Source organism: Sorex fumeus, unplaced genomic scaffold (genome assembly GCF_029834395.1).
Source record: "Sorex fumeus unplaced genomic scaffold, SorFum_2.1 ptg000006l, whole genome shotgun sequence".
Lineage (NCBI taxonomy): Eukaryota > Metazoa > Chordata > Mammalia > Eulipotyphla > Soricidae > Sorex > Sorex fumeus.
Window position 1 is genome coordinate 59,985,616 of NW_026606063.1, and position 25,627 is coordinate 60,011,242.

Below are 25,627 nucleotides of genomic sequence, written 5' to 3' on the forward strand. Positions count from 1 at the left end.
GGCCGGAGCGATAGTACAGTGGGTAGGGCATTTGCCTTGCACGTAGCTAACCTGGGATCGATCCCCAGCATCCCATATGGTCCCCCAAGCTTCGCCAGGAGTAATTCCTGAGTGCAGAGTCAGTAGTAATCCCTGAGCATTGCTGGGTGTGACCCAAAAAGCTGAAAAAAAAATTCTTGGGGAGAAACTAGCATAGTCCATGTGAACTTAGGGCACATTTCTGATCGGTACCTTCACTGCTCTTTGTGAAGCAGTTGCTCAGATACCAACTTTCAGTGCTATTTGGTTTTTTAAGAAGTCCTTAAATTAGCTTCTAGAACCTCTTCATGCGTAATCTGAAGGATACCGCCAAGTATACAAGATTAATATTCCTCCAACTTTGATAGGAGGTTGATAATATTCTTAAGTGATGTATAGCATCTCCCACATATTTTTAAAATTTTATTTTCAAAGAATTGTTCACAGTAATTCATTACATTCAATATTTCAACACCAGTCCCAGCACCTTCACATCTTCCCACCACCATTATTTTGAGTTTTTCCACCACGATTCATTTCCACCTGCCTCAAAGGCAGATGCTAACCAATTTATTTTGTATTGCTTATTATGAATAGTTGACTAAAAATGATTCAAAAACATTTCTTTCGAGGAAAGTATGTGAAACTTATTGCATCTTGGAGCCATTAAGCCCCTGAATTAGAACTCATTTAACATCTCACATATTTTTTTTTTTGAGAGTATTTCTTTGCACTGTTAGAGGAAAGTCTCTAGGTAGCTGGATCCATTAGACCTGCTGTCCATCCCCCAGGCTCTGTACCCTGAGTATCATTTTTTAATTATTTTTTAATCTTAAACTCTCAGGGAAGCAGTGAAGTTATATCAGATAAAGAGCAAATAATCTATAGCAAAAATTACAATGTCAATTATTAAAAGTATTTTTGGGGAGGCTGAGGGTTTGGGCCACAGTTGGCTATATGATGCTCCATGGTTATTCCTGACTCTGCATCAGGAATTACTCCTGGTCGTCCTCGGAGGATCATATGGGATGCCAGGGATTGAATTTAGGCAGCATGTGCATGGCAAGTGCCCTATCCACTGTACTATCTCTCTAGCCCCCAGTAAAAGTATTTTTTAAGAAGACAGGTATGCCTTGTTTTGCTAATATTATGTATCAGATCCTTGTCATGTAAAAAAAGAAAGATACACAGATTAGAAATGAAGAAGCAGGTCATTATTTGAACAGTTTCTCTCAGCTAAACTCAAAGAATCACGGTCACGGTCCTCCCGTTATTCATTGATTTGCTCAAGCGGGCCCAGTAACATCTCCATCGTGAGACTTGTTGTTACTGTGTTTGTTACTGTGTTGTTACTGTGTTTGAATACATCATGGGGAGCTTGCCAGGCTCTGCCGTGCGGGCGAGATACTCTCGGTAGCTTGCCGGGCTCTCCGAGAGGGGCGGAGGAATCGAACTCAATCGGCCATGCTGGCTGCGTGCAAGGCAAATGCCCTACCGCTGTGCTATTGTTCCAGCCCAAACTCAAAGAATAAACTTACAAAAATATTATAAATAGCAATTAAATTAGTTCTATGTTCAAAAAACAACATCCAACACTGAAAGTTTTTTATGTGCCAGAAAGAATTAGAAATTATAATAAAAGATGTATGTTTATATAATACTAACTAGGTTATTAAAAGTAAAAGATTTGTATGTGCCTAGAGGAAAAATAGAAGAAGACCAATTCAAAATTTTATCTCTGGGTGGTAGAATTAGAGGAGACTCAGACATCTTTTTTACTTCATTATCTGTTTTCAAGATATCAGTAATAAGTTTGAGAGCAGTTAATAAGTGACAGTTAAGAAACTATAGACTCCAGACTGAAAATATAGTATAGGCACTAAGGCACTTAGTTTGCAGGGGGCAACCCAATTCCCAGCACTCCCTGGTTCTCTGAGCAACGCCAGGAGCAATCACTGAACACAGAGCCAGCATTTCAAAGTGTGGACAAATCCCCTTTACTCAGAAATGAAAAGAAAAGCATAGACTAAAGGAAATTGAGAATGTGTTTGTTACTGTTTCTGTTTACAGATTATATCATCTTATAAACTTAATATCCTATTCTAATACAGAAAAACACACTTACTATCCAGTATATATTTAGAAATGTGATGTTCTGTTTTTGTTTTTGTTTTTTTCTGGTTGGGGGGTAGGTCTTTTTGGACCACACCCAGCTGTGCTCAGGTTTTACTCCTGACTCTGCACTTAAGGATCTTTGCTGGGAGGCTTGGGGGTTCGTATGCCAGGGATCAAATCCAGGTCAGCCAAGTGCAATTACTTGCTGTACTATCTCTCCAGCCCGTTTCTTTTATTTAATTATTTGGTACTTGCATAGATCCTCAAGCATGTAAAATATGTGCTCCGTTGGCCCCCGTTTGTATCATTGCTTTGAGCTAAGGAATATTCTTTTGTCTTATCTACAGGCCACCAGCATTTTATAACAGTGCCTCACCACCAGGACCACAGTTTCAGGAAAACAGCCCACATAATCAACATATCTATAGTTCTGGGTCAAGTCCAGGTCCTGGACCTAGTATGTCTCAGGGACACAACAGTTCTGTGATGCACCCAGGCTCCCCGGGACATCATCCATGTGCAGGACCACCTGGTTTGCCAATGCCTCAGAGCCCACCTTTGCCACCTGCTCCACCTGGAATTGTAGGCCCTCATGGTCAATCGGGAGTACTTGTTCAACCAGATATACCTTTGGCACCAAGTATGAATGATGCTTACCATTTTTCAGGCTTTCCAGAACACGTGATGAAAGTACCTAGAGAGAATCACTGTTCTGGTTTTTCTCACATGCAAAATCCAGGTGAAATGCATCTCAACGCTGATTATGATTCTCTACAAAACACAGCTGAGTTCTATGATGACTATTATTCGCAGCATGCTGTACATAATTTCCAGTCACCCAACAACTCTAGTGGTAAGTTTACCTTTTGAAAATAACATTTTAATTTCAAACATTAAAAGTCCTATCATTCATTCTATAAACATAGAATGAATTTTTTGTTGTTGTAAATTTATTTTAGGCACCGTGACTTACAGTACTGTGACTAGTAGGGTTTCATGCATTGAACATTCCAGCACAACATCTCCGCCAGAGTCTGCTTCTCTCCACCATTGTCCTATTGCCCCCAGGGTCTTATGTCCTCCCACCCCCCCCCTTCTCCTTATCTCCCATGTGGCATTACGTTTCCTACTGAAGACCAATTCTTAGATTCTGCTGTCTTTGAGCAGTTGTTATTTTTTTTTTCTTATCACTATTACTCCATTATTCATCGATTTGCTCGAGCAGGCTCCAGTAACATCTCCATTCATCTCGTCACATGTTAGTGTAGCCCGATGGCATAATGGGGGCTCTTTCAGGGTCAGGGGAATGAGGACCATCATTGTTACTGTTTTTGGCATAGCGAATATGCCACAGGTAGCTTACCAGGCTCTGCCATGCAGGCGGGATACTCTTGGTAGCTTGCCAGGCTCTCTGAGATGGATGGAGGCTTTTGGGGCTGCCTCTAATCACCTTTACAGGTGTTCCCAGTCAGGCATACGTGTGGGCAGGAAACTCTCAGTAGCCTGCTGGGTTATTTGAGAGTAAGAACTAGACAATAAGAGGCCACATTCACAGCTGTGAGCTTCCAGGAGCTTGGTTTTATAGTCTCTGGATCCTGGCCATTGATGGGGTTACACAGCAGCTGGTGGGTATAACTGTCTAGCTACTGGAAGATGGGGGATCTGGGTAGAGGAGGCCCAGTCCCAAACCGAGCAGACTTGGAGATCTCAGCCCTGGGCCCCGCATACCTGGGTTCCTCTGCTGGTTTCTTCATGCATGAGGCTCTTCCTAGAATGTGGAGAGTGGTTTCAGCATGGCTGTGGCTGGGTCCCAGAGGTCTTCAGCTGCTTTGCCTTACTATGTTTCTTTATATCTCACATATGAGGGAAATCATTCTGTATCTCTCTCCTGACTAAATTCACTTAGTATGATATTCTTCACCTTCATCTCCATAGCAGCAAATTATATAACTTCGTATTTTCTTTGCCTCAAGTTGTATTCCTTTGTGTATATGTACTACAGTTTCTTTATCCAATTATGTGTCCTTTTTTTCTTCTTCTTCTTCTTGGGTCACACCAGCAATGCACAGGGGTTATTCCTGGCTCATGCACTCAGGAATTATTCCTGGTGGTGCTTCAGGGACTATATGGGATGCTGGGAATCGAATCTGGGTCGGCTATGTCCAGGGCCAATGCCCTGCCTGCTGTGCTATCGTCCAGCCCCCAATTATCTGTTCTTTGACACTTAGTTTGTTTCCAGATTTTGGCTAATATAACAGTGCTGCAATGAACATGTGAGTGCAGATGTCTTTTCTGAATAGAGTTTTTGGGCCCTTGGGTAGATGCCCAGAATATTGGATCATATGAAAACTTAGTTCTTAGTCTTCTAAAGAAGAAGTTCCATATTGTTTTCTGAAAGGGTTCTGCATTCCCACCAGCAGTGGGTAAGGGTCCTTATTCCCCTGCTTTGTTTTTTTTGTTTTGTTTTATTTAAACAAATTTATTTATTTTGTTTTTCATGCCACACCTAGTGATATTATTTCTCTGGCCCCAACAGAGGTTGTTTCTGTTTTTTTTTTTGTGATGTGATGATATCTTTTTGATACGCTTGTGATGTTTTACTGGTGCAAGATGATATCTCTTTTTGATTTTTCATTCCTGAGTTTTAGTGATGCAGCTCATTTTCTTCATACAACTTTTGGACATCTTTGTGTCTGAGGAAGTTTCTGTTAATCTCTTCTCCCCATTTTTTGATAGAGCTGGTAGCTTTTCTCTTGCTAATTTCTACCAGTCATTTGTATATGTGAATATTAACCCTTTGTCAGATGACTAGTGGTCAGATTCCATTCTGTGCCATGCCTTTTAATTCTGGTCATTGTTTCTTTTGCAGTGCAGAAGCTTTTTAGTTTGATACAGTGTCATTTGTTTATCTCTTTTTTAAAAATTATTTTATAAAGTAGTTCACAATATTTGATTACATTTAATATTCGAACACCAATCCCACCACCATTACACCTTCCCACCACCATAGTTGGGATGTTTCCATCCTGAACCCCAGCCCCTACCCCAAAGCAGAACTGAAATTATTTATTTTGTATCGTTTCTTATGAAGAACCACTGAAAATGCTACAAAAAAGTTTCCTTAGAGGAAAGAAAGTGTAGATTTCACCCAGTGGCCCTTCTATAAGAGATTACTAATAAGTTTTTAAAGATTGAGCCTTGTGTGCTTATATATATGTATATTTGTAAAAAGATATATTTCCCTCTAAGATTGATTGCCGCCTACTTAAAACTCCATCAAATGTGGTGCAGTACTCTTGGAGTATGGGTGGTGTCAGGTATGATTGTCGTGCGGCTGCAAATGCAGTCATACAGTCCTGGAATAGGTTCACTCGTGGGTGAGGCTCAGCCTGAGCATAGAGAGCATCCGTGGGCATGGTGGTGTTTGAGTTCTGGAGGTTTTCGGCTGCAGGGGCTGGGTCCTTTGGCACGGGGAGGGGTCTCACTCCCCCCACCCCGGGGCCCCTCATTTGTTTAGCTTTGCTTCTGTTTGCTTTTCCATTGGCATTGAATCATTGAAAATACCTCTAGATCCATTGTCATGAAGTTTTCTACCTATGTTTCCCCCAATATAATTTATGGATTCAGGTCTGTTATTAAAATTTTGAGTCCACTTTTTAAATTCTATTTAATTTTGGTTTTGAGACCACACCTAGTAGTGCTCAGGGCTTATTCCTGACTCTGTACTCAGGAATCACTCCTAATGGGCTCAAGGGACCATGTGGGATGCCGAGGATCAAAACCGATTCAGTCATATGCAAAGCAAATGCCTTACCACTGTACTATGACTCTGGCTCCTTAAATCTGTTTTGTATGTTTATACATCTAGCACAGCAGTAGGGCATTTGCCTTGCACGCAGCCAACATGGCCGACCCGAGTTCTATTCCTCCGCCCCTCTTGGAGAGCCCGGCAAGCTACCGAGAGTATCTTGCCCGCACGGCAGAGCCTGGCAAGCTCCCCATGATGTATTTGATATGCCAAACGCAGTAACAACAAAGTCTCCAATGGAGACGTTACTGGGCCCACTCGAGCAAATCAATGATCAACGGGAGGGTTTTTACCTTTACCTTTATGTTTATACATCATGTTAGAAAAGAGTCTGAGAGATTTTTTAAATTTTTTTTGTTTTGTTTTGTTTTGCATGTGACTGATCAGTTTTCCCACTATCATTTGTTGAAGATGTTTCCTTGTTCCACTGTATACTTTTTGCTCCCTTGTCAAGGATTAACTGTCTATATACCTGTAGATTTGTCTCTGGACTCAATTCTTTTTTCATCTGTCTGAGAATAGGCCCTTGTTCTAGTACCACAGTAAAGGTAAAGGTAAAGGTCCTCCCGTTGATCGTCGATTTGCTCGAGCGGGCCCAGTAACGTCTCCATTGGAGACTTTGTTGTTACTGTGTCTGGCATATCGAATACTCTCGGTAGCTTGCCGGGCTCTCCGAGAGGGGCGGAGGAATCGAACTCGGGTCGGCCGTGTTGGCCGCTTGTAAGGCGAATGCCCTACAAGCTACCGAGAGTATTCGATATGCCAGACACAGTAACAACAAAGTCTCCAATGGAGACGTTACTGGGCCCGCTCGAGCAAAGTACCACAGTGTTTTGGTTATTATAGCTTTATGCTTTATGGCGTAGTTTGAAGATGGGAAGTTAGAAGGGACCAATTTTTCCCCCCTAGGATTACTTTGACTGTTTGGAGAAGGATGCTTAAAAATTGTCTTTTAAGAATATCCTGGGTATTTTTATAGGGACTGTACAATTTTGACAATATTATTCCTTCAAATCCATGAACAGGGGATGTGTTGTTGTTTTCTCATGTCCTCTTTTGTTTATTTTAATTGTAATTTTTGCTTTTTTTGGGTCACACCCAGCAATGCACCAGGATTACTCCTGGCTCTGCACTCAGGAGTTACTCCTGGTGGTACTCAGGGGACCATGTGGGATGCTAGGAATTGAACCCAGGTAGACCACGTGCAAGGCAAATGCCCTACCCGCTGTGCTATCTCTACAGCCCCTAATTTATGGTTTTATTTGTATAACTCTTTCACCTCTTTCTGAGGCACAATTGTTAATGAGATTTTTTTTAAATTTTTCTCTCATTTCGTTATTTGCTTATAGACGAGCCATGGATTTCTGCACATTAATTTTGTAGCCTGACACTTTACAAGTCTGTTATTTCAAGTAGCCTTTTTTGGATAGTGCCTTTATCTTTTTCATTTCCTAAACGCTATAGCAATGACTTTCAATACTACATCAATAGTAGTGGTGACATTGTCGTGTGCCTGATCTTAGAGGGAAAGCTTTCAGTTTTTCACCTTTGAATAGGATTTTTTTTTTTTGCAGTGGGCTTGTTGTATGTAATTAGCTTCAGCTGTGTTAAGAAACATTCCTTCCCCAATTTTATTGAGTTCTATTACTTTTTTATTTTTAATAATGAGTGGACATTGGATCTTGTCAAATGCTTTATTTTTGTCTATTGATAAGATCATATGATTTTCTTTTTCTTTGTGTTGGTAAGGTGTGTATTATGTTGATTGACTTGTGTTTATTAAACCATTTTGCATACCTGAGATTATCTTATTTGGCTATGGTATATAATTTTTTTGATGTATTGTTGGATTCTGTTTGCTCATATTTTGATGAGGAGCTTTGCATCTGTGTCCATCAGGGACATAGGTTTATAGTTTTATTTTTTGTTTCTGTCTGGTTTAATATCAGGGTAATGTTTGTCTTACAGAAGCATTTGGGAAGGATTTCTTTTAACTCTCTGAAAGAGCCTGAAAAGGATTGGGAGTGGGTCTTCTTTAAAGGTTTTGAAGAACTCACTAATAAACACATCTGGTCCTGGGCTATTGTTTGGGGAAAGACTTTTGACCAGTGTTTTGATTTCCTCGGTAGTAATTGGCCTGTGCAGGCTCGGTTTCCTCCTGATTTAACCTTGGGAAGTTATAGAAGTTAAAAAATGTTATCCCTTTCTCCTGTGTTCTCATTTTTGTGGCATGAAGACTTTCAAAGTAATACTTGATAATCATCTTTTTGATTCCTGTGGTATCTGTTGTGATGTCTGCCCTTTCATTTCCGGGGATTCCTTTTGTTCTTTCTTTGTGAGTATTGCTCATGGTTTGTCAATCTTTATTCTTTCAAAGAACCAGATTTTGGTTTCATTGATCTTTGGAATTGCTTTTTAGTTTCCATTTCATTAATTCCTACTCTAAGTTTTATAATTTCATTCTTTCTGCTGCTTTCCTTTCCTTTTGGCCTTTTTCTAGCTGCTTAAGCTCTGAAATTAGGTTATTTATGTGGACCCTTTCTTGCTTCTTAGTGAACACTTACATTTCCTCTTAAGAACACCATTTTTGCTTTGTCCTCTATGTTCTGGTAGCTCATATTTTTGTTTCCATTTGTTTCTAGGAATCTTTGATTTCCTCTCTGATTTTGTTTTTGAACCACTGATTGTTCAGTAGTAATTTGTTAAATTTTCAATTTGTTTGAATTTTCCCCACTTCTTTTTATGATTACTTTCCACTTTCAAATACTTGGGAACTGAAAGGATAGTTGATAAATTTCTATCTTCTTGATTTTATGGAGATATATTTTGTGACCAAGTATGTTATCTGTCTTGGAGAATGTCCCATGTACACTGGAGAAGTATGTGTACTCAACTTTTTAGTGGTAAAGTAACCAGTATATGTCTGCTGTCTTCCATTTCTTCCTTCTTGGCTAGGGTTTCCTTGTTGAGTTTTGCCTCGATGATCTGTCCAGTGGTTAAAGAGGAGTATTAACATCTTACTACTATTGTGTTATTGTCAGTGTCTTCTTTCTTGTCTGTTAACAGTTGACTTAATATTTTGATGGGCCATAATTAGGAGCATATTTGTTTAGGAGTGTGAGTTCTTAATGTATTGTTTCCTCGATATATATCCAGCTTTAATTAAAAATCTTTATTGTTTGATATAAATATGGCCACTACAGTCTTTTTAAAGGAACTGTTTCCGTATAGTACTGTTTTGAGTTTTTTTTTTTTTTTATTTATTGAATCACCGTGGGAAAGGTTACAAAGCTTTCAGGTTTAGGTCTCAGTCATGCAAATATCAAACACATTTCCCTTTACCAATACTTTTTTTTTTTACCATGAAGAACCCCAATAAAACCCCACCCCCCACCCCTCCCAGTCCCTGTGGGGCAGATGAATTCTAGTTAACACTCTATCTGCTTTGATTAGATTCATTGTTTCAACAAAAGATTCACCACTATTATTTAGTTTACCCTCCCCCCCCCCCCAAATCAGACAAGCTGAAAAAGCATTGTGACGTGATTTGCTTTCTACAGCTGGGTTCAAGAATTAAATGTTGGTTTTGGATTTCTGCTATTTTACTTATTGACCCTGGAAGTATTTCTACTGAAAGTCAGATAGTTAAGAAATTGGTTTCTGTGCTCTGGAGTCGTGGCCGTGCTGGAGAGCCGCTAGTGGGGGGCAACTGGTGACATCGGTGGGGCGTGAAGGACGGACCGGAACGCCCCCCTTCCCATGAGGTTTTAGTCACCCCCACACCCCCGGCTCATACCTGATGTCCACAAGGCTCCCATGTGGCCGCCATCTTTCTTTCCAGAGAGGAGAGGGCGAATGGGGCAACACCCTTTCCCCTCCAGTAGATTTGATGTCCTGGATTAACGCATAGTCCGTTCACTTTTCTGCTCCAAGCTGTTGGGTTCTGCATTAAATCCTTGTGTTTCTGGGGCTGTGGCCGTGCTGGAGAGCCGCTCGTGGCTCGTGGGGGGCAACTGGTGGCCTCGGTAGGGCGTGAAGGACGGACCGGAGCGCCCCCCTTCCCCCGGCTCATACCTGCTGTCCACAAGGCTCCCATGTGGCCGCCACCTTTCTTTCCAGAGGGAGGAGGGCGGAAGGGACCAACACCCTTTCCCCTCTGGCAGACTTGATGGCCTGGGTTAACACATAGCCCGTTCACTTTTCTGCTCCAAGCTGCTGGGTTCTGCATTAAGTCCTTGTGCTTCTGGGGCTGTGGCCGTGCTGGAGAGCCGCTCGTGGGGGGCAACTGGTGGCTTCGGTAGGGCGTGAAGGACGGACCGGAACGCCCCCCTTCCCATGAGGTTTTAGTCGCCCCCACACCCCCGGCTCATACCTGCTGTCCACAAGGCTCCCATGTGGCCGCCACCTTTCTTTCCAGAGGGAGGAGGGCGGAAGGGACCAACACCCTTTCCCCTCTGGCAGACTTGATGGCCTGGGTTAACACATAGCCCGTTCACTTTTCTGCTCCAAGCTGCTGGGTTCTGCATTAAGTCCTTGTGCTTCTGGGGCTGTGGCCGTGCTCAAAGCTTAACTATGATTTTCAGAGAGAAACGTTAGGTGGTTTACTTCCCATGGATCACTTTGTATTTAGAGAGATGTCGCGCGGCCGCATAAGCGGCCGCGCGGTTTTGAGGAAAAGTCCTAGTTCCCGCATACTCGAGCTGTGCTTGTAGAGGTTTCTGGTCACCGGGGGTCCATCTGGGGGAGGCGGGATGCGGTACCTACCCCATCTCGGACTTCCCGATGATCTCGGCTCTTTTTGGAAACTGTTTTTTTTTTTTTTTTCCTTCGGGATCTCTGGATCCCGCCCTCCATGTTCTTCTCTTCGGCTGAATGCTCTGTTTTGAGTTTTTGTTTACCTTGACTGTTCAGGTATGTATCTTGTAGGCATCTGAATGTTGGGTTCAGTTTTCTGACTTGGTCTGCCACTGTGTGTCTCTTGACTGGTAAGTTCATCCCATTGACACTGAGTGAGATTATTACATGAAGGAATTTATTGCAATCATATTGTACTAGTTATGTATGATTATGAACTTTGCCTTCCCTTTGAAAGAAACACCTCTGTGGTTCCTAAACTATTGCTTGTCAATGAAATTTTGTATTATTCCTTCAGATATAAATGAAAATCTATCTGGATAAAGTAGTTTTGGTGAGGTGTTCATTTTATTCAGCTTTTTATAGTATATCCCACTATTCTCTCCTGGTCCATAGAATCTCATCTGATTTAGAGATCTCCTTCATGTGTGAATTCCTTCTCAAATCATGATGCTTGTAGTATTTTGTCTTCAGTTTTTGTCATTCTGATTGCAAAGTGTCTTGGATTTTTTTGTTTGTTTGTTTGGATCTTTCTTGGCTGGGGCCCTTGAGGCCTTTGGAATCTGGGTACATGCACTTATCAACTCTTGGAAAATCTCACCTGATTTCTTTCCTTTTTAAAAAAATTTTTTTAATTATTTTTTTTATTAGTGAAACACCATGAGGTACAGTTGTAGACTTACAAACTTTCATGCTTGGGTTTCAGGCATACTATGATCGAGTACCCATCCCTCCACCAGCACCTATTCTCCACCAATGATCCCAGTAGCCCTCCCATCCCCACCCCCACCCCCATCCCCTACCTCACCCCTTCTCTGTGGCAGAGCATTTCCTTTGCTCACTCTTTCCTTTAGGGTGTTGTAGTTTGCAATAGAGGTATTGAGTGGCTATCATGTTCGGTCCATAGTCTATATTCAGCATGCATCTCGCATCCTGAGCAATTCCTCCAAACATCCTTTACTTGCCCACCTGATTTCTTGGTCTCCTGGTTCTTCAATGAATTCTCCTTCCTGTTCTTCAGCAACTCTGATGATTCTTATATTATCCCTCTTGAACTGGTGTGTTGTTTATTTCTTTTTAGACTTTCTTCCTTTTTCTGTTGGTCCTAGAGTTTTCCTGCATCCCATCTTGGCGCTCACAATTTTTTTTCTCAGCTCTTGTTACTCTGAATGGGGACCTTTCATTGAACTTCTTATTTTACCTACCGTACTGTTTAGTTCTGTCACTTATATATATAGAAGTGACGGATAATTGGCAGGGCTGAAGAAGTCACTGTAAAGTAGCAGGCAGGCTGTTAAGCAGAGCTTCTCTCAGAATGTATGTTTTAAGTAAAACTAATAAGCAAAATGTGATGAAACGTTATAATAGGATTTAAATTAACTTAATGTTCATTTAAAATATATAATCACAGGTAATTTGATAATCACATATGATTAAAATTAGAGCTTCGATTTTTTTATAACTCACCCTGGGAATCTCAGTTTCCATAAATCAATGTCTCTGTCCTTCTATATTCTGTCTGTAGATGGAATGTGGCCTGGTGAATTTACCCAGCATCAACCTCCCGTTGTTCAAGAGGCACCTAACCATGGCAGTGGTTCTGACGGCAGCAGCAGTATGACAGGCCATGGCTCCCTACCCACACCAGGCCTCCTTCCGGCAGTGCAGAGAGCTCTTTTTGTCAGACTTACTCAGAAATACCAGGAAGGGGAAGAACCAAGTATCACCCAGACCCAGAGAGCACAAAGCAAGGAAGAAGGTATGTCAAGTGTTGTGATAGCATCTTGCCAATTTGAGAGTGGGAAGCTGCTCTCAGCAATAGTTGCTAACCTGGTTGAATGGTTCTGTCCTAGAGCCCAAGAATGCAGCTCTACTCATTTTGGGGTAGGGCCACATAGGCCAAATCTAATGGTGCTAGTGGACGTACAGTAGTAAGGATCCCATCACTCCCCGAAGCATGCAAAGCATGCACCCCTGGCCCCTGTGCTAGCTCCCCAGACCCAGCATCTTACCTATTTTTTTTTACTTTTTAAAATTAAAAAAATTTTTTTCATTAGGTTTTTCACAATGGTTGTTTGCATTCAATATTTCAACACCAACCCCACCACCATTGAACCTTCCCACCACCATTACATTGAATATTCCCACTACCACCCCAACCTGCCTCTTAGGCAGATGCTAAATAATTTATTTTGTATTGCTTGCCATGAATAGTATGAGGTGTCACATGGCCACAAAAGTGGCCATACACTCCTGGAATTCTAAAATTTTTAAATATTTGGGTTCTGAAGCCATATCTGTGGTGTGCTGCTCTCTTCCAAGATTCATTCGTGAGTCTGAATCATGGCTGTTAATGTGCTTAAATGGCACCCAGAGGCAGTTCTTGGGCACAACTGCCAGGAAACCGGAAGGGTGGGGAGGTGGGGAGGTGGCCCATCCCGACTCAGTAAAGCCTAGAGTTTTCAGTCACTGGTCCCGCATACCTGGGTTTTTTAGCAGGTTCATTCTCCTGCATGGGGAGTCTTGATACAAGCCTGTGGAGGTTGGCCGTGAGCATGGCGACAATTGGGTTCTGGAGTTTTGCAGCTGCCGGGGTTCATTTGGGTTAGGCAGAGAGGACATCTGCCCCACTCCAAGGTGCCCCAGTAGAACTAGCCTAGCACAGCAGCAATTTTGGGGTATCAGGAAGCCTGAAGATACCTGCTAGGTAGCACCATACCCCCTATCTTTTTTTTGATCATGCAGTAGTTCCTAAAATGGGCTTGAGTAGGTTAAAACTTGAAAAGTTCACATTTCTCTTAACTAGTTGTTCTTTTGATAATTTACCTCATAGTCCTGCTCTTCTTAGAATTGATTGTGATTTTCCAGTACCATTAATAAATGAATAGTAGATCACAAAAGATTTTACTTGAAGCCGTAAATAGGTTTGAATTCACAGTGTGAAGCCTCAGTGAACAGTCTTGCTGTTCTAAATAATGTTGTTAATATTTAGTCCTTCTTTGAAGGAATGAAGGTGCTAGGGTTTCCCTGTTCATTGCTTAGGAGTTATTTGGTGCTGGGGGTTGAACCCCAGGGTTCTTGCATGCAAAGCATGCACTTCAGCCCTTTCAACTCTCTCTTTAGGCCCTTTCAAAAACTTTTTTAGTATATGTTCTGCCAAAGCAAGCACCTTTTATTTTTATTTTATTTTATTTTTGCTTCTTGGGTCACAACGGGCGATGCTCAGGGGTTTCTCCTGGCTTTGCGCTCGCTCAGGAATCACTCCTGGCGGTGCTCGGGGGACCATATGGGATGCTGGAAATCGAACCCAGGCCGGCTGCGTGCAAGGCAAATGCCCTGTCTGCTGTGCTATTGCTCCAGCCCCGCAAGTACCTTTGAAAAACTTTTTAAATTAAAATTGAACAGGGGGGCTGGAGCAGTAGCACAGCGGGTAGGGCATTTGCCTGGCATGCAGCCAACCCAGGTTCAATTCCCAGCATTCCATATGGTCCACTGAGCACTGCCAGGAGTAATTCCTGAGTGCATGAGCCAGGAGTAACTCCTGTGCATCGTGAGGTGTGACTCAAAGAGCAAAAATAAATAAATAAAATTGAACAGAAACAGGACAGCTTCCTATTGGAAATGGAGATATCTAGCCTAAAGTTAAAAAAATAATTTATTATTGGAATTATTATTTTATTGAAATAAAATAATTACTGGAAAATTTGTATGGATACAGACCTTGTAGTTAAGGTTCTGCCACATTCTGTATTAAATGTTATTAAGGGATACTTTATTGAAAGATTACATGAACACATTAAGTTTATCTTTGTATTTTTAATATTGATAAATATGCAACAAATAGTTAAATCAATTAAAGAGAGAAAGGTTTTTTTAAAATTTTTATTAGTGAGACACCATGAGGTACAGTTGTAGACTTACAAATTTTTGTGCTTGGGTTTCAATTATACGATGATCAAATGCCCATCCCTCCACCAGTGCCCATTTCCCACCACCACGGATCCCAGTATCCCTCCCACCCCCCATCCCCCCATCCCACCCTGCCTCTGTGGCAGGGCATTCCCTTTTGTTCTCTCTCTCTTATTGGGTGCTGTGGTTTGCAAAAGAGGCAATGGGTGACAATCATGTTTGGTCTATAGTCTACTTTCAGCATGCTTCTCCCATCCTGGGAGAATCCTCCCAACGCCCTTTATTTGGTGTTCCCTTCAAAGAGAGAAAGTTTTAAAGCATCAGTTCTAATGAATTACAAAATTGGTATGTTTGACTTCTCAAATGAAACTCGATACACTAAATACATTAGCAACTGCTAATCTTTGAAATATTATATAGCATTTACCCTTGATCTTGCATTATAACTGTGTAAACTGAAAGTGATTTTAGAGATAACTTTGACTAATTCTGTAACATTACAAATGAGGCCATTTCCCATTTAACATTTTAAAAAGTACTAGTTATCTGAGGTAGTGAGCAATGATCTAAGGAACATATATGCAGCATCTCATTTCATGTCCTTCCTATATCTACAAAGATGCCATAGCTACTTATTATTATTATGATTTTAATTAAGATACTTAGCATTAAGCCTTAGCTGCACAGAGGATACTAAAAGTATAAAATAAAATTAAAATAATAAATTATATTTATTATTATGCATAACAATATGTTATCACTAATATTCCATATTTATAACTCAACAAGTAGGGATTGTGCACTTCTAAGACACATGATGTGCAAGATGGTATTTGACTCATGGGATGTGCCTTAGTTAATATTCTGTACAATTTAAGTTTATGTCTTGTAGTACTAAAACTTAATGTAAGAAATAGTAATTCTTGTGGTACTTATTTCTATAAAATGTTGCAATAATTTATATATTTACAAAGAAGAAAATAAAGTTGCAGAGGGCCTAGATTTAATCCCCAGCACTGTACGAGCCATGGGCATTGTCGGATATAGCCCTGGTGAGTGCTGAGCACCACTACCACCCCAGGCCTAAGTACTGAACCATAAGGCCAGCTATCCCCAGAGTTCCTTAGGGCTCCCTGAGCACTGCTTGGAATCCCCCCAAATAATTTTTTTAAAAGATAAAAGAATTTAGGGCCTACTGTTTGAACAGGCTTGGTAGGTGGTTGGGAAAATTTGAAATAATGGTTGTGGAAAGGTGTAATGGTGGTGGGATTGGTGTTGTAATATTGAGTGTAATAAATTATTGTGAACAACTTTATAAAAATAAAATAAAATTTACAAAAATAAAGTGAAAAATGAAACTTTCTTAGGCATACAGTTTTATAGTGTATTAAAATTGTGATGTGTGTGTTTTTATGTAAACAGAAAATGTTGACCATCTAGGTTTTTGTATGTTTTGTTCATTGTTTTATAAATTTCCTCTGTCTTTTGATGAAAAGGTGATAAAAACTTAAAATTTAATCTATTCTTTTCTAATTATTGCTTTCCATTCACCTATCTTTAATGTACTATTTTCTTCCTATTCTATATTCTTATTCCAAAAATATTTTAAAATTTTCGAATATTGATATAAATAAAAACAGGTGACAGATTCTTAGTAAAAAATTTTTTTAATTGAATCACATGTGACTGTGACATAGAGTTACAAAGCTTTTCATGATTTTCAATCATTCTAACACCCCTCCCTAACCAGTGCACATTTCCCACCACCAATACCCCCATGTACCTCCTGCTACCCCCTCAGCCTGCCTCTATGCTCACTCCCTCCCTCCCTGTCCCCCTTTCTCCCCCCCCCCCCCCCCCGTCTCCTTCCCTTTTATACATTATTGTTTGCAATACAGATACTGAAAGGCCATTGTGTTTAGTCATTTGCTCACTTTCAGCACACATCTCAAAATCTGGAGCAGTTTCTTCCAGCCATTATTGTCATAATGGTCCCTTCTGTGTCTCAGCTGCCCTTTCCTTCAGCCCTTGAGGCAGGCTTGCAACTGTGGACCATTTGTCCTGACCCTTGCTACTACTGTCCTTGGGTATTAGTCTCTTACTATGTTTTGTTTCTTTTGTTTTTATATCTCACAAATGAGTACAGTCATTCTATGTCTGTCCTTCTCCTTCTGACTTATTTCACTTATTTTACACTCCACTTCCATCCACTGATAAGTGAATTTTATGACTTCATTTTTTCTAACAGCTGTATAGTATTCCATTGTGTAGATGTACCATAGATTATTTATTTTTTACTTTATTTAATGTTGAAGTACTGTTGTTTATTCAGCCATTGATCTGATTGAATTGGGCATGAACTCCATATTACTTTTTAAAAAATTTTAAATTGAATATATGCGGGATATCCATAACAAAGCTGTTCATAATTGGGTTCCAGTCATGCAGTGATTTAGCACCCATTCCTCCATCAGTATACATTTCCCACCACCAATGTTCCCTCTTTCCCTACTACCACCCCCCAACACTCCATCTCCCACCAACAACCTCCCTCTATGAGAGGCACTTTCCTTCTTGCTCTCTCTCTCTCCGTTTCCTTTTGTGCATCATGGTTTTCAGTACAGGTGCTAACAGGGTATGGTGTTTATTCAGGGCATTTAATATTTTTATTGGAACAGTAAGGCTGGAGTAGCTTTCCAATTGGGTGACTGCTTTGGGATGTGGATGTGACTGCCGAGGCTTCCAGAAGTACAGGGAGGTGGGGGGAGGTAGCTCATCCCAACCCTGAGAAAGTCTGGAGATTTCAGTCACAAAACCCACATACCCGAATTTTCAGCAAATTATATCTTGGTGAGGTCCATCCTGAGATGGTGGAGTCAGGCTGGGGTTATGGTGGCGATTTTGGATTGTGAAAGCAAGTGGCTTCTAGCGGCTCTGCTTGGGGAGGGGGGAGCACCAGGCCAACCTCCCCCTCTCCAATTTACCCCAGTCTGTCAGCCATGCATGGGTCCAAGATTAACTGTGGCTTTTGATCTCTTTCAAGATTTATTTATAGGTTTCTGAAATGAGGCCAATAAATGAGCTTGTATAGCTGAGCTGGAGGTGGTTTGTGGGCATGGCTCCCCACATACCTAACTTTTGGCTGTTTAATTTCTTGGTAAACTTGGCCCCAAGTTGTTCAGGTCCAGCCAAAGGCACAGCAGCAATTTTGGGGTATCAGGAAGCCTGAAGCAAGCTGTTGGTTGATGCACTTGCCCCACAGGTACACGTTGACCTGTTGGTGGCACCATACCCCCTCATAGTTTCTTTAACCAGTTGTCTGTTTGTGAGGAGTAAAATTACTGTTAAATACTTTTTAAGTAACTACATCAGATAAAAATGTTAATTACTAGTGTTTTGGAATTTATTTGCCTTTTTCCTTTGATGAGTGTGGGGGCTCTTCCAGAAAATGTACTCACACACTCAGAACCAGTGTTACATGGCCAACCAGGCTGGTGGTTCACCAGGCCAAGGATGCAGTGATGCTCAGACTCTCTATGCTAGGCTGGTGCTCTACTGCTGTCTCCTCAGAAATGCTCAGGAACCTTCAGGGCCACACACAATGATGCTCAGGAAGCATGTGCTGTCAGAGATTGAACTGGGTTTGGCAAAGGTGAGGCATGTGTCCTAATGCCTATCTTCTGGCCCAGAATCACAAATACTACCTTTTGACTTTCTGGATATCAAGGAGAGGAATAAAAGAGATTTAAATAAAAGATTGTAGGTCCTGAGAAAAAGTACAATGGGTAGGACACTTGCCTTGCCTTGTATGCAGCAGCTGGAATTTGATCCCCCACACCCGTATGGTCCTCTGAGCCCACCAGGAGTGATCCCTAAACACCGAGCCAGGACTAAGTCTTCAGCACTGCCTTGTGCGCCACCCCCCATCCAAAGATTTTATTACACAGAGATGTAGGGCAGTACCAGGGACCAAATATACCCCACATGGGGCTGATGGGATAGGATAGTATGGCATGTGTGTGGCATGCAGTCAACCTAGGTTTAATCCCTAGCATCCCTGGTTTTTTGGATCAACAAGGTTTGACCCAAAAAACAAATAACAATAACAACAGAATACACCTTACAGGACCTCACACACAAATCAGATACGTGCTTTGTTACTGACCCACTTCCAAGGCTCTAGGTTTTGTTTTGTTTTTCTTTGTCATTTTCAGATATATGCAAGACTTTGCTCTTGTGGGGGCTGGAGTATATATAGTACAGTGGATAGGGTGTTGCCTTATATGCAGTCAATCTGGGTTTGATCCCCTGGACCCCCAACCCCACCGGGAGTAATACCTGAGTGCAGAGCAAGAGCCCCTGAGTGTCGCTGGGTGTGGCCCCAAAACAAAGACTTTGCTATTGTGTCTTGTTTTTTAGTTTGTTTGCTCACAAGGCAAGCACCCTGCCCATTGTATTGTTTCTGATGCCTGACTTTGCTATTGAAAAATAGTGTATATGATTTTTAAATTTAAAAAATATTCATTCATTTCCCCCTTCCTTTGTTGTTGTTTCTGTAATGACCAGGAGCCACACATATTTGGTTTCAGTGTGCCAGATACCACACTGTTCTGTGGCACTGGGGTTACCAAATAGCAGAGTCATTGGAATCACACTTAGCTATGTGGGACAAGTTCCAGAGTTCAAAATTAGGGACTTTACGCTTGCAAATCAGCCACTGTACTACTGAGCTGTCCCTGGACCCTCAGTAATTTTTTTTTGAGGTAACATTGGTTCATAGTATTGTCAATATATATTTCAGAGGGATAGTGTTGCCACACCACACTTACCACCAAAGTGTCAATTACTCTGTATCATAGCCTGTCATATCCCTTCCATTCTTTTAGCCCATTGCTCCAGCCCTTGGTAACCTCAGTTCAGTGGTCAGACTAAGGGTGTATTTTGTTGGACGTTGTATCTTCCCTTGCTTTGTCTCAAGAGTGAGATCCTTCAGTACTTTTCTTTCTGACTTCTTTTGTTTAGCATAACTTCCTCAAGTTCTATCGATTTGTGATAGACTATTTCATGTTTTCTGATACCTGAGTTGTACTCAAATGTTCTTTTTTTGTTCATTTTGTTTGTGACCACACCTGGTAGTGCTCAAGGGACCGTGTGGTACCATAGGTTGAACCCATAAAAGAGTATGTGCTCCAGTCTCCTTTGAACTATCTCCTCACCCCTATACCATATATTTGTCTACATCTGTCTTTAGGTATTTAGTTGCTTCTAAATGTTGGCTATAACGGTTGGCTATAATATGTAGCACTGCATTTAGATGAATTGTAGATGAATGTAAGTGTGTACATATCTTTTTGAATTACTATTTTTGTGTTGTTTGGATACACACACACACACACACACATATATATATATATATATGTATATATATATATATAGGAGTGGAATTACTGGATCACATGGTACTTTTATTTTAATTTTCTGAGAAATCTCCAAAAGAAATTTTGTATTTGTATGGCTTCAAGAATTGAAACGAGGGTTTCACTTATATATACTCTTTTGGGGGGCGGGGTTTCTAATTCTCAGTGTGTAGGGCTAACTCCAGGCTCTGTACTCAGGGAGTATATGGTGGTGCTCAGGTTACCATATGCAGTGTCAGACATTGAATTGGCATCCTCCCCATGCAAGGGAAGAGCTTGTACCTTTGTTCTGTGTTTCTATCCCTGTCATACTATATAAACTTCTGAGTTCCTTTTGGTCTGTCAGAATAGATTTCTTCTGACTAAAAGAAACTACATACATTCTAATATTATACCTCCTGTTTTTTTTTTTTCATTTGGGTTGTGTGTGTGTTTTTTTGTTGTTGTTGTTGTTGTTGGGTAGTTGGCTTTGGGACCACACCAGGCCATGCTGGGCTTTTTCCTGACTCTGTGCTGAGGAATCAGTCTTGGTGGGACTTGGGGGAATATATGATCTCCCTGGAATCAGTACCCTACCCACTGTACTATCACTCTAGTTCCTCATACCTCCTTTTTAATAGAGTGTATTGATTGAATATATCCTTGTGCTATCACATCTTATATTATTTCTGTTTTCAGATACATTTTCTTGAACTTGGCTATTCTTATTTTTTTTCTTTTTAATTTTTTTATTTTATAAAGTAGTTCACAATATTTGATTACATTTAATATTCAAACACCAATCCCACCACCATTCCACCTTCCCTCACCATATTTTGGATGTTTCCATCCCAAACCCCAATCCCTGCCCCAAAGCAGAACCAGAATAATGTATTTTGTATGTTTGTTATGAAAATCTGCTGAGAAAGCTAGAAAAAAATATCCTTAGGAGAAATAGTGTGAGGATTGTTGTATTTCATCCAGGGGCCATGAAGCCCTTCTATAAGAGATCACTAACATGTTGTTAAAGGTTGAGTCTTTTGTTTTTTATATATGTATATATATGTGTATATATATGTATATATGTAAAAATATATATATATATATTTCCTTCTAAGATTGGTTGCCTCCATTTTGAACCCTATCAAATGTGGTGCAGTAATCATGGAGTGTGGGTAGAGTATTTGGTTTGAAGTATCTCGAAGCCACGATGTCCAGAAATAGGTTCACTTGTGGGTGAGGCTTGACCCCAGCGTGTGGGAGTGGCCTTGAGATTGGCAGCAGCTGAGTTGTGGAGGTTTACAGCTGCCGAAGCTGGATTTTTTGGGGGTGGGAGAGCTCTCACCCGCCCCTCTTCGGGGTGCCCCAACACAGCCTGGCGCAGGGTCTGGTGGCATGGTTATGGAGAGCGTCATGTTTCTCCCTTACATGAGAGAAGGACGTGTGATGTGGACAATGATGGGGTACTTATATTTCAGGACTAGTATACTTATAATTAATTTTGGCTTTGGGACCACACTAGTGGTGCTCAGGGCTTACTCCTAGCTCTCTGCTCAGGGGTCATTCTTGGGACCCTGTGGTGTCAGATTGAATTTGGTAGCCTGCTGTACTGCCTCTCTGACCAGAAATAGTATACTTTTTAATCTTAAGGCCAAATATAAATGCTTCATTCTTTATAACAAGTTTTTATCTGCATTTAGATGATACTGTTAACTGGTATTCCAGTAGTGAAGAGGAAGAAGGAAGCAGTGTCAAGTCAATACTGAAAACATTACAGAAACAAACAGAAACTTTAAGGAATAAGAAGCAGACTTTCACAGAACTTAGCACTCCTACGGATCCAAGACTTGCTAAAGACAAAAGCAAAGGAAACCAAGTTGTTGACCCTAGACTTAGGACTATCCCACGGCAAGATATCAGAAAATCTGAATCTACCCCTCTGGATCTTAGACTTGCTTGGGACCCCAGGAAATTCAGAGGGAATGGAAGTAGTCAAGTAGGCTCTTCTGTTGGTGGAGCTAAGTTTGATTCTTATCATGCAAATGCTGGCAGTAATGTCAAACATAAAAGAGGAGATGATGATGAAGAAGATACAGAGAGAGAACTGAGAGAAAAAGCTTTCATAATTCCTTTGGATTCTCCCCCTGGTGTAGTGCTACAGGATCCAAGGTCACAACTGAGACAGTTCAGTCACATTAAAATGGATATTGTCCTAACCAAACCCAACTTTGCAAAACACATTGTGTGGGCTCCAGAAGACTTACTTCCTGTCCCTTTACCTAAACCTGACCCAGTATCTTCAATCAATTTACCTCTGCCCCCTCTTATAGCTGACCAGAGACTCAGTAGGTTATGGAATACAAAAAGTGATCTTCATCAAAACACAGTGCCCAGTGATTCCAAATTAGCAGCTAAAACCAAAATTAACACAACAAACAGAGAAGGATACCTAGAACCATTTGGAGATGGGCATAGTTCAGGAAGTAAATTAGGAGATCCCAGGCTGCAAAAAACCTTTGATCCCAGGCTTCATAGACTGCACAATACCGAGTCTCATCAAGCAATTCTGAAAGATTCACACGTATCAAAGGGTGCCCCGTATTTAGCCAGATCCAGTTCTGCTTCATCACAGCCCTCAGGGACAGTAGTTAGTAATTCTGGTCCCAGGGCGTTACCTCCATATGCTCCCAAACTCTCATCAGCAACTGGCCTTCCGCTGGGAACGACAAGTTCAGTTCTTAGCAGTATTAGCCTGTATGACCCTAGAGAGCCTGGTTCATCATCAGCTTCAGATCTAACAACAGAAAACGGGGACAGCCAGAAAAAAAGTGGTGGCTTAAAAAGTGGTGATAAAAATGAGCCTTCTGGAGAAGCAGTCCTGCCACAGAAAACCACTCCAGATGTGGAAAACGCTGGTGATGAGGCAGCTGACCCGCAGGCTGATAGTCCCAAGGGCTCCAGCACGGTTCAGGTTCCAGCAGTGCACAGCCTTCCTATTCAGGCACTGACGGGCTTAATTAGACCGCAGTATAGTGATCCAAGGCAGGGAAGACAGCCGGGGCAGGCGAGCCCCACCCCAGAGAATGATCCCAGTCGAGAAACAGATGACAAATCTCTAAAAGAGGTTTTTAAAACTTTCGATCCAACTGCTTCACCGTTTTGTTAGCTATTGTCTATTTAAGCAATTCTTTTCATTCTCGTGACTATTACAGTCCTCTGCTGTTTTGTAACTGGTTTACCTCTATAGTTTATTTATTTTTAAATTATGAACACTTTTCAGCTGCTAGTATCAGAACCACATGAAGTTATATCCTCTAAAGCCTGTGGGTATTTTATATGATATTTTTATAACTTTAAGAGACTGTAGTAATTGACATAGAAACCTATATATCATGTTAGCTTCAGTAAAAATGCTTTTATTGTAAATAAACCATCATGAACTCTACATTCTGCTTGAATATATGCCATTTGTCTTTCATAATCATTGTTTAGATAAATGATCACTTTTATAATGGTTGTTAGTTTCCAGCAATCTAATGTACATTACTTTTGAGAAGCAGTATTTTGACTAGGATCCTCTCTATTTGTCAGCCAGAACTGATTAATATATAATGTTCACTGCTAACTAAAATGTAAAATAAAGTAGAAAACATTTTCTTAATCACAATTAGCAGAGCAGTTCCTGGTTAAGGCCATCACATTTAGTATTGGTAATATTATTTGTGTATACAGAGCATTTGAATGTGAGTATTGATGCTGTATCATAGAAGTTGGAGACACATAGATTGTTTTGCTAAAGTGAAAAATTCCCATTCTTTGACATAAAATTTTTTAACTTAATTTTTCATATAGTTATGAATTACTGCTGGTTATATTGTGATGTTTATGTGTTTTGATGTTTTTTGTCTTCAGTAGCATAATGTATTACTGTTTCAGATGATGTAGCTGCAATAATTTTATTGATCATGACTTTGGCAGTTTTTAACATTTTGAAAGATCCAGTGAGACTGTATCATTGATAATGTTTTAAATGTCAAGGTTCTCTATTTTTTCTTAAATAGCAAGCAAACAGATTGAAGGTATAGTTGACTATATATGTGTACCAATAAAGAATGTCTTTCTGATATCACCTGACTGAAATTCTGTAACAGAGAGGACTGCCTGGTGTTTTAAGTATTTAATGTCTTCATAGTGCAATCTCCTAAATTGATTAGAAATTGTATTTTTATGAAAAGTTATTTGTATTCTTATGTATTTATTGTAGCATATAAATAATGGCAGCCCTATTTGTTTTATATACTTTATTATTGAAACTAAGTATTATACTGATAGTCATATCTTGGACCTAAAGTATATGACAATGTTTGCTAGTGACAACTTTAATAAGTAACTCAAAGAAAGGAGTATTTAATTATAAAAGATAATAATAGGAAAAAATCAGTCTTTGAAAAAAATAGTAACTCTTGAGAAGTGATTTTATAAATCTATAGCAAAACATTTCTTTTGGAACCTAATTGCATATGGTTTAATACTAATGCATATGCTTTTTCTTTACTTCTTTTAACTTTTTGAAAAATAGAATTCAGTGCTAAAATGGGATTGCAGTTAAACGAAGCAAGAACTGGCTACTTACGAAGTTTATTGTATTCTAAAAGACCAGGACAATTTTTCAAAGGAATGTGAATTCCTACTGTTTATACTTCAGTTACTTTGTTACCTGAACTGACTCTCAGTAACATTTTTTAGTTAAAAATGTTTAAAGCCACCATAGAAAGTATTTTCTGCTTTGCTATCCTAATGAATTTTATTATTAATTGAAAAGTTTTAAAATGAACAAACTGATGGGAAAAAACATGTACACTTTTATTCCAAAGTATAGTGTTTTTATTAGTATAAAATTGATAAAATTATTAAGTTTTAGCAACTGAAATTTTTAGAAAATCTTTTCATTCACTATTGTATTTTATACTTGTGTTAAATGCTGTTTGCATTTTAAATATCATACAAGAAGATAATTTGCTTTGTTAAAAGATCCAGGTGGAATTGAAACTCCTTTTTATTTCTTTTTGGTGCTGGCAGGGAGGGGACCATATGGTGCTGGGGTCAGACCGGGAGCTGCTGAATGCTCCGTGCTCCAGTGCTCCGAGCTTCTTCCTAGCCCCTGGAACATTCTTGTTTGGGAGGAGAGAGGTTGGCACTGGAGACTGGGTCACACCCAGTGGTGCTCCAGGCTTACTCCTGGCTCTTTGCTCAGGGATCACTCCTGGCAGGTCCTGGGTGGCAAGGTATGGTGCTAGGGATCGAACCCTGGTTGGTGGGTGCAAGGCAAGGTTACCCACTATACTGTCTCTCTAGTCCCACCCCTGGGATATTCTTAAGACCTTTGAATTTGTAAGACTTTTTAATCATCAAGAGAGTTGGGCTGGAGAAATAGTTCAGTGGGAAGAATGCTTCCCTTGCATAGGGCAGACCTTGGTTCAAACCCCAGAACTGCATATCTATTCAAATACCGCCAGAAGTGATCCCT

General features: G+C 40.5%; 1 protein-coding gene across 2 annotated transcripts in view; it reads left to right on the forward strand.

The window, feature by feature from the left end:
* The window catches only part of ZC3H6 (zinc finger CCCH-type containing 6), an 84,092-nt gene extending 59,866 nt beyond the window's left edge, over positions 1-24,226 (forward strand). Inside the window, exons 10-13 of one of the 2 annotated variants that reach the window (XM_056128858.1) lie at positions 2,481-2,665; positions 2,801-2,986; positions 12,321-12,554; positions 21,801-24,226. In XM_056128858.1, the coding sequence (XP_055984833.1) occupies positions 2,481-2,665; positions 2,801-2,986; positions 12,321-12,554; positions 21,801-23,266 (2,071 nt within the window). In that variant the 3' untranslated portion in view covers positions 23,267-24,226. Of the gene's footprint in view, positions 1-2,480; positions 2,987-12,320; positions 12,555-21,800 lie in introns of both variants that reach the window. The other variant, XM_056128851.1, reaches the window with a different exon arrangement.
* The last annotated feature ends 1,401 nt before the right edge of the window (positions 24,227-25,627 follow it).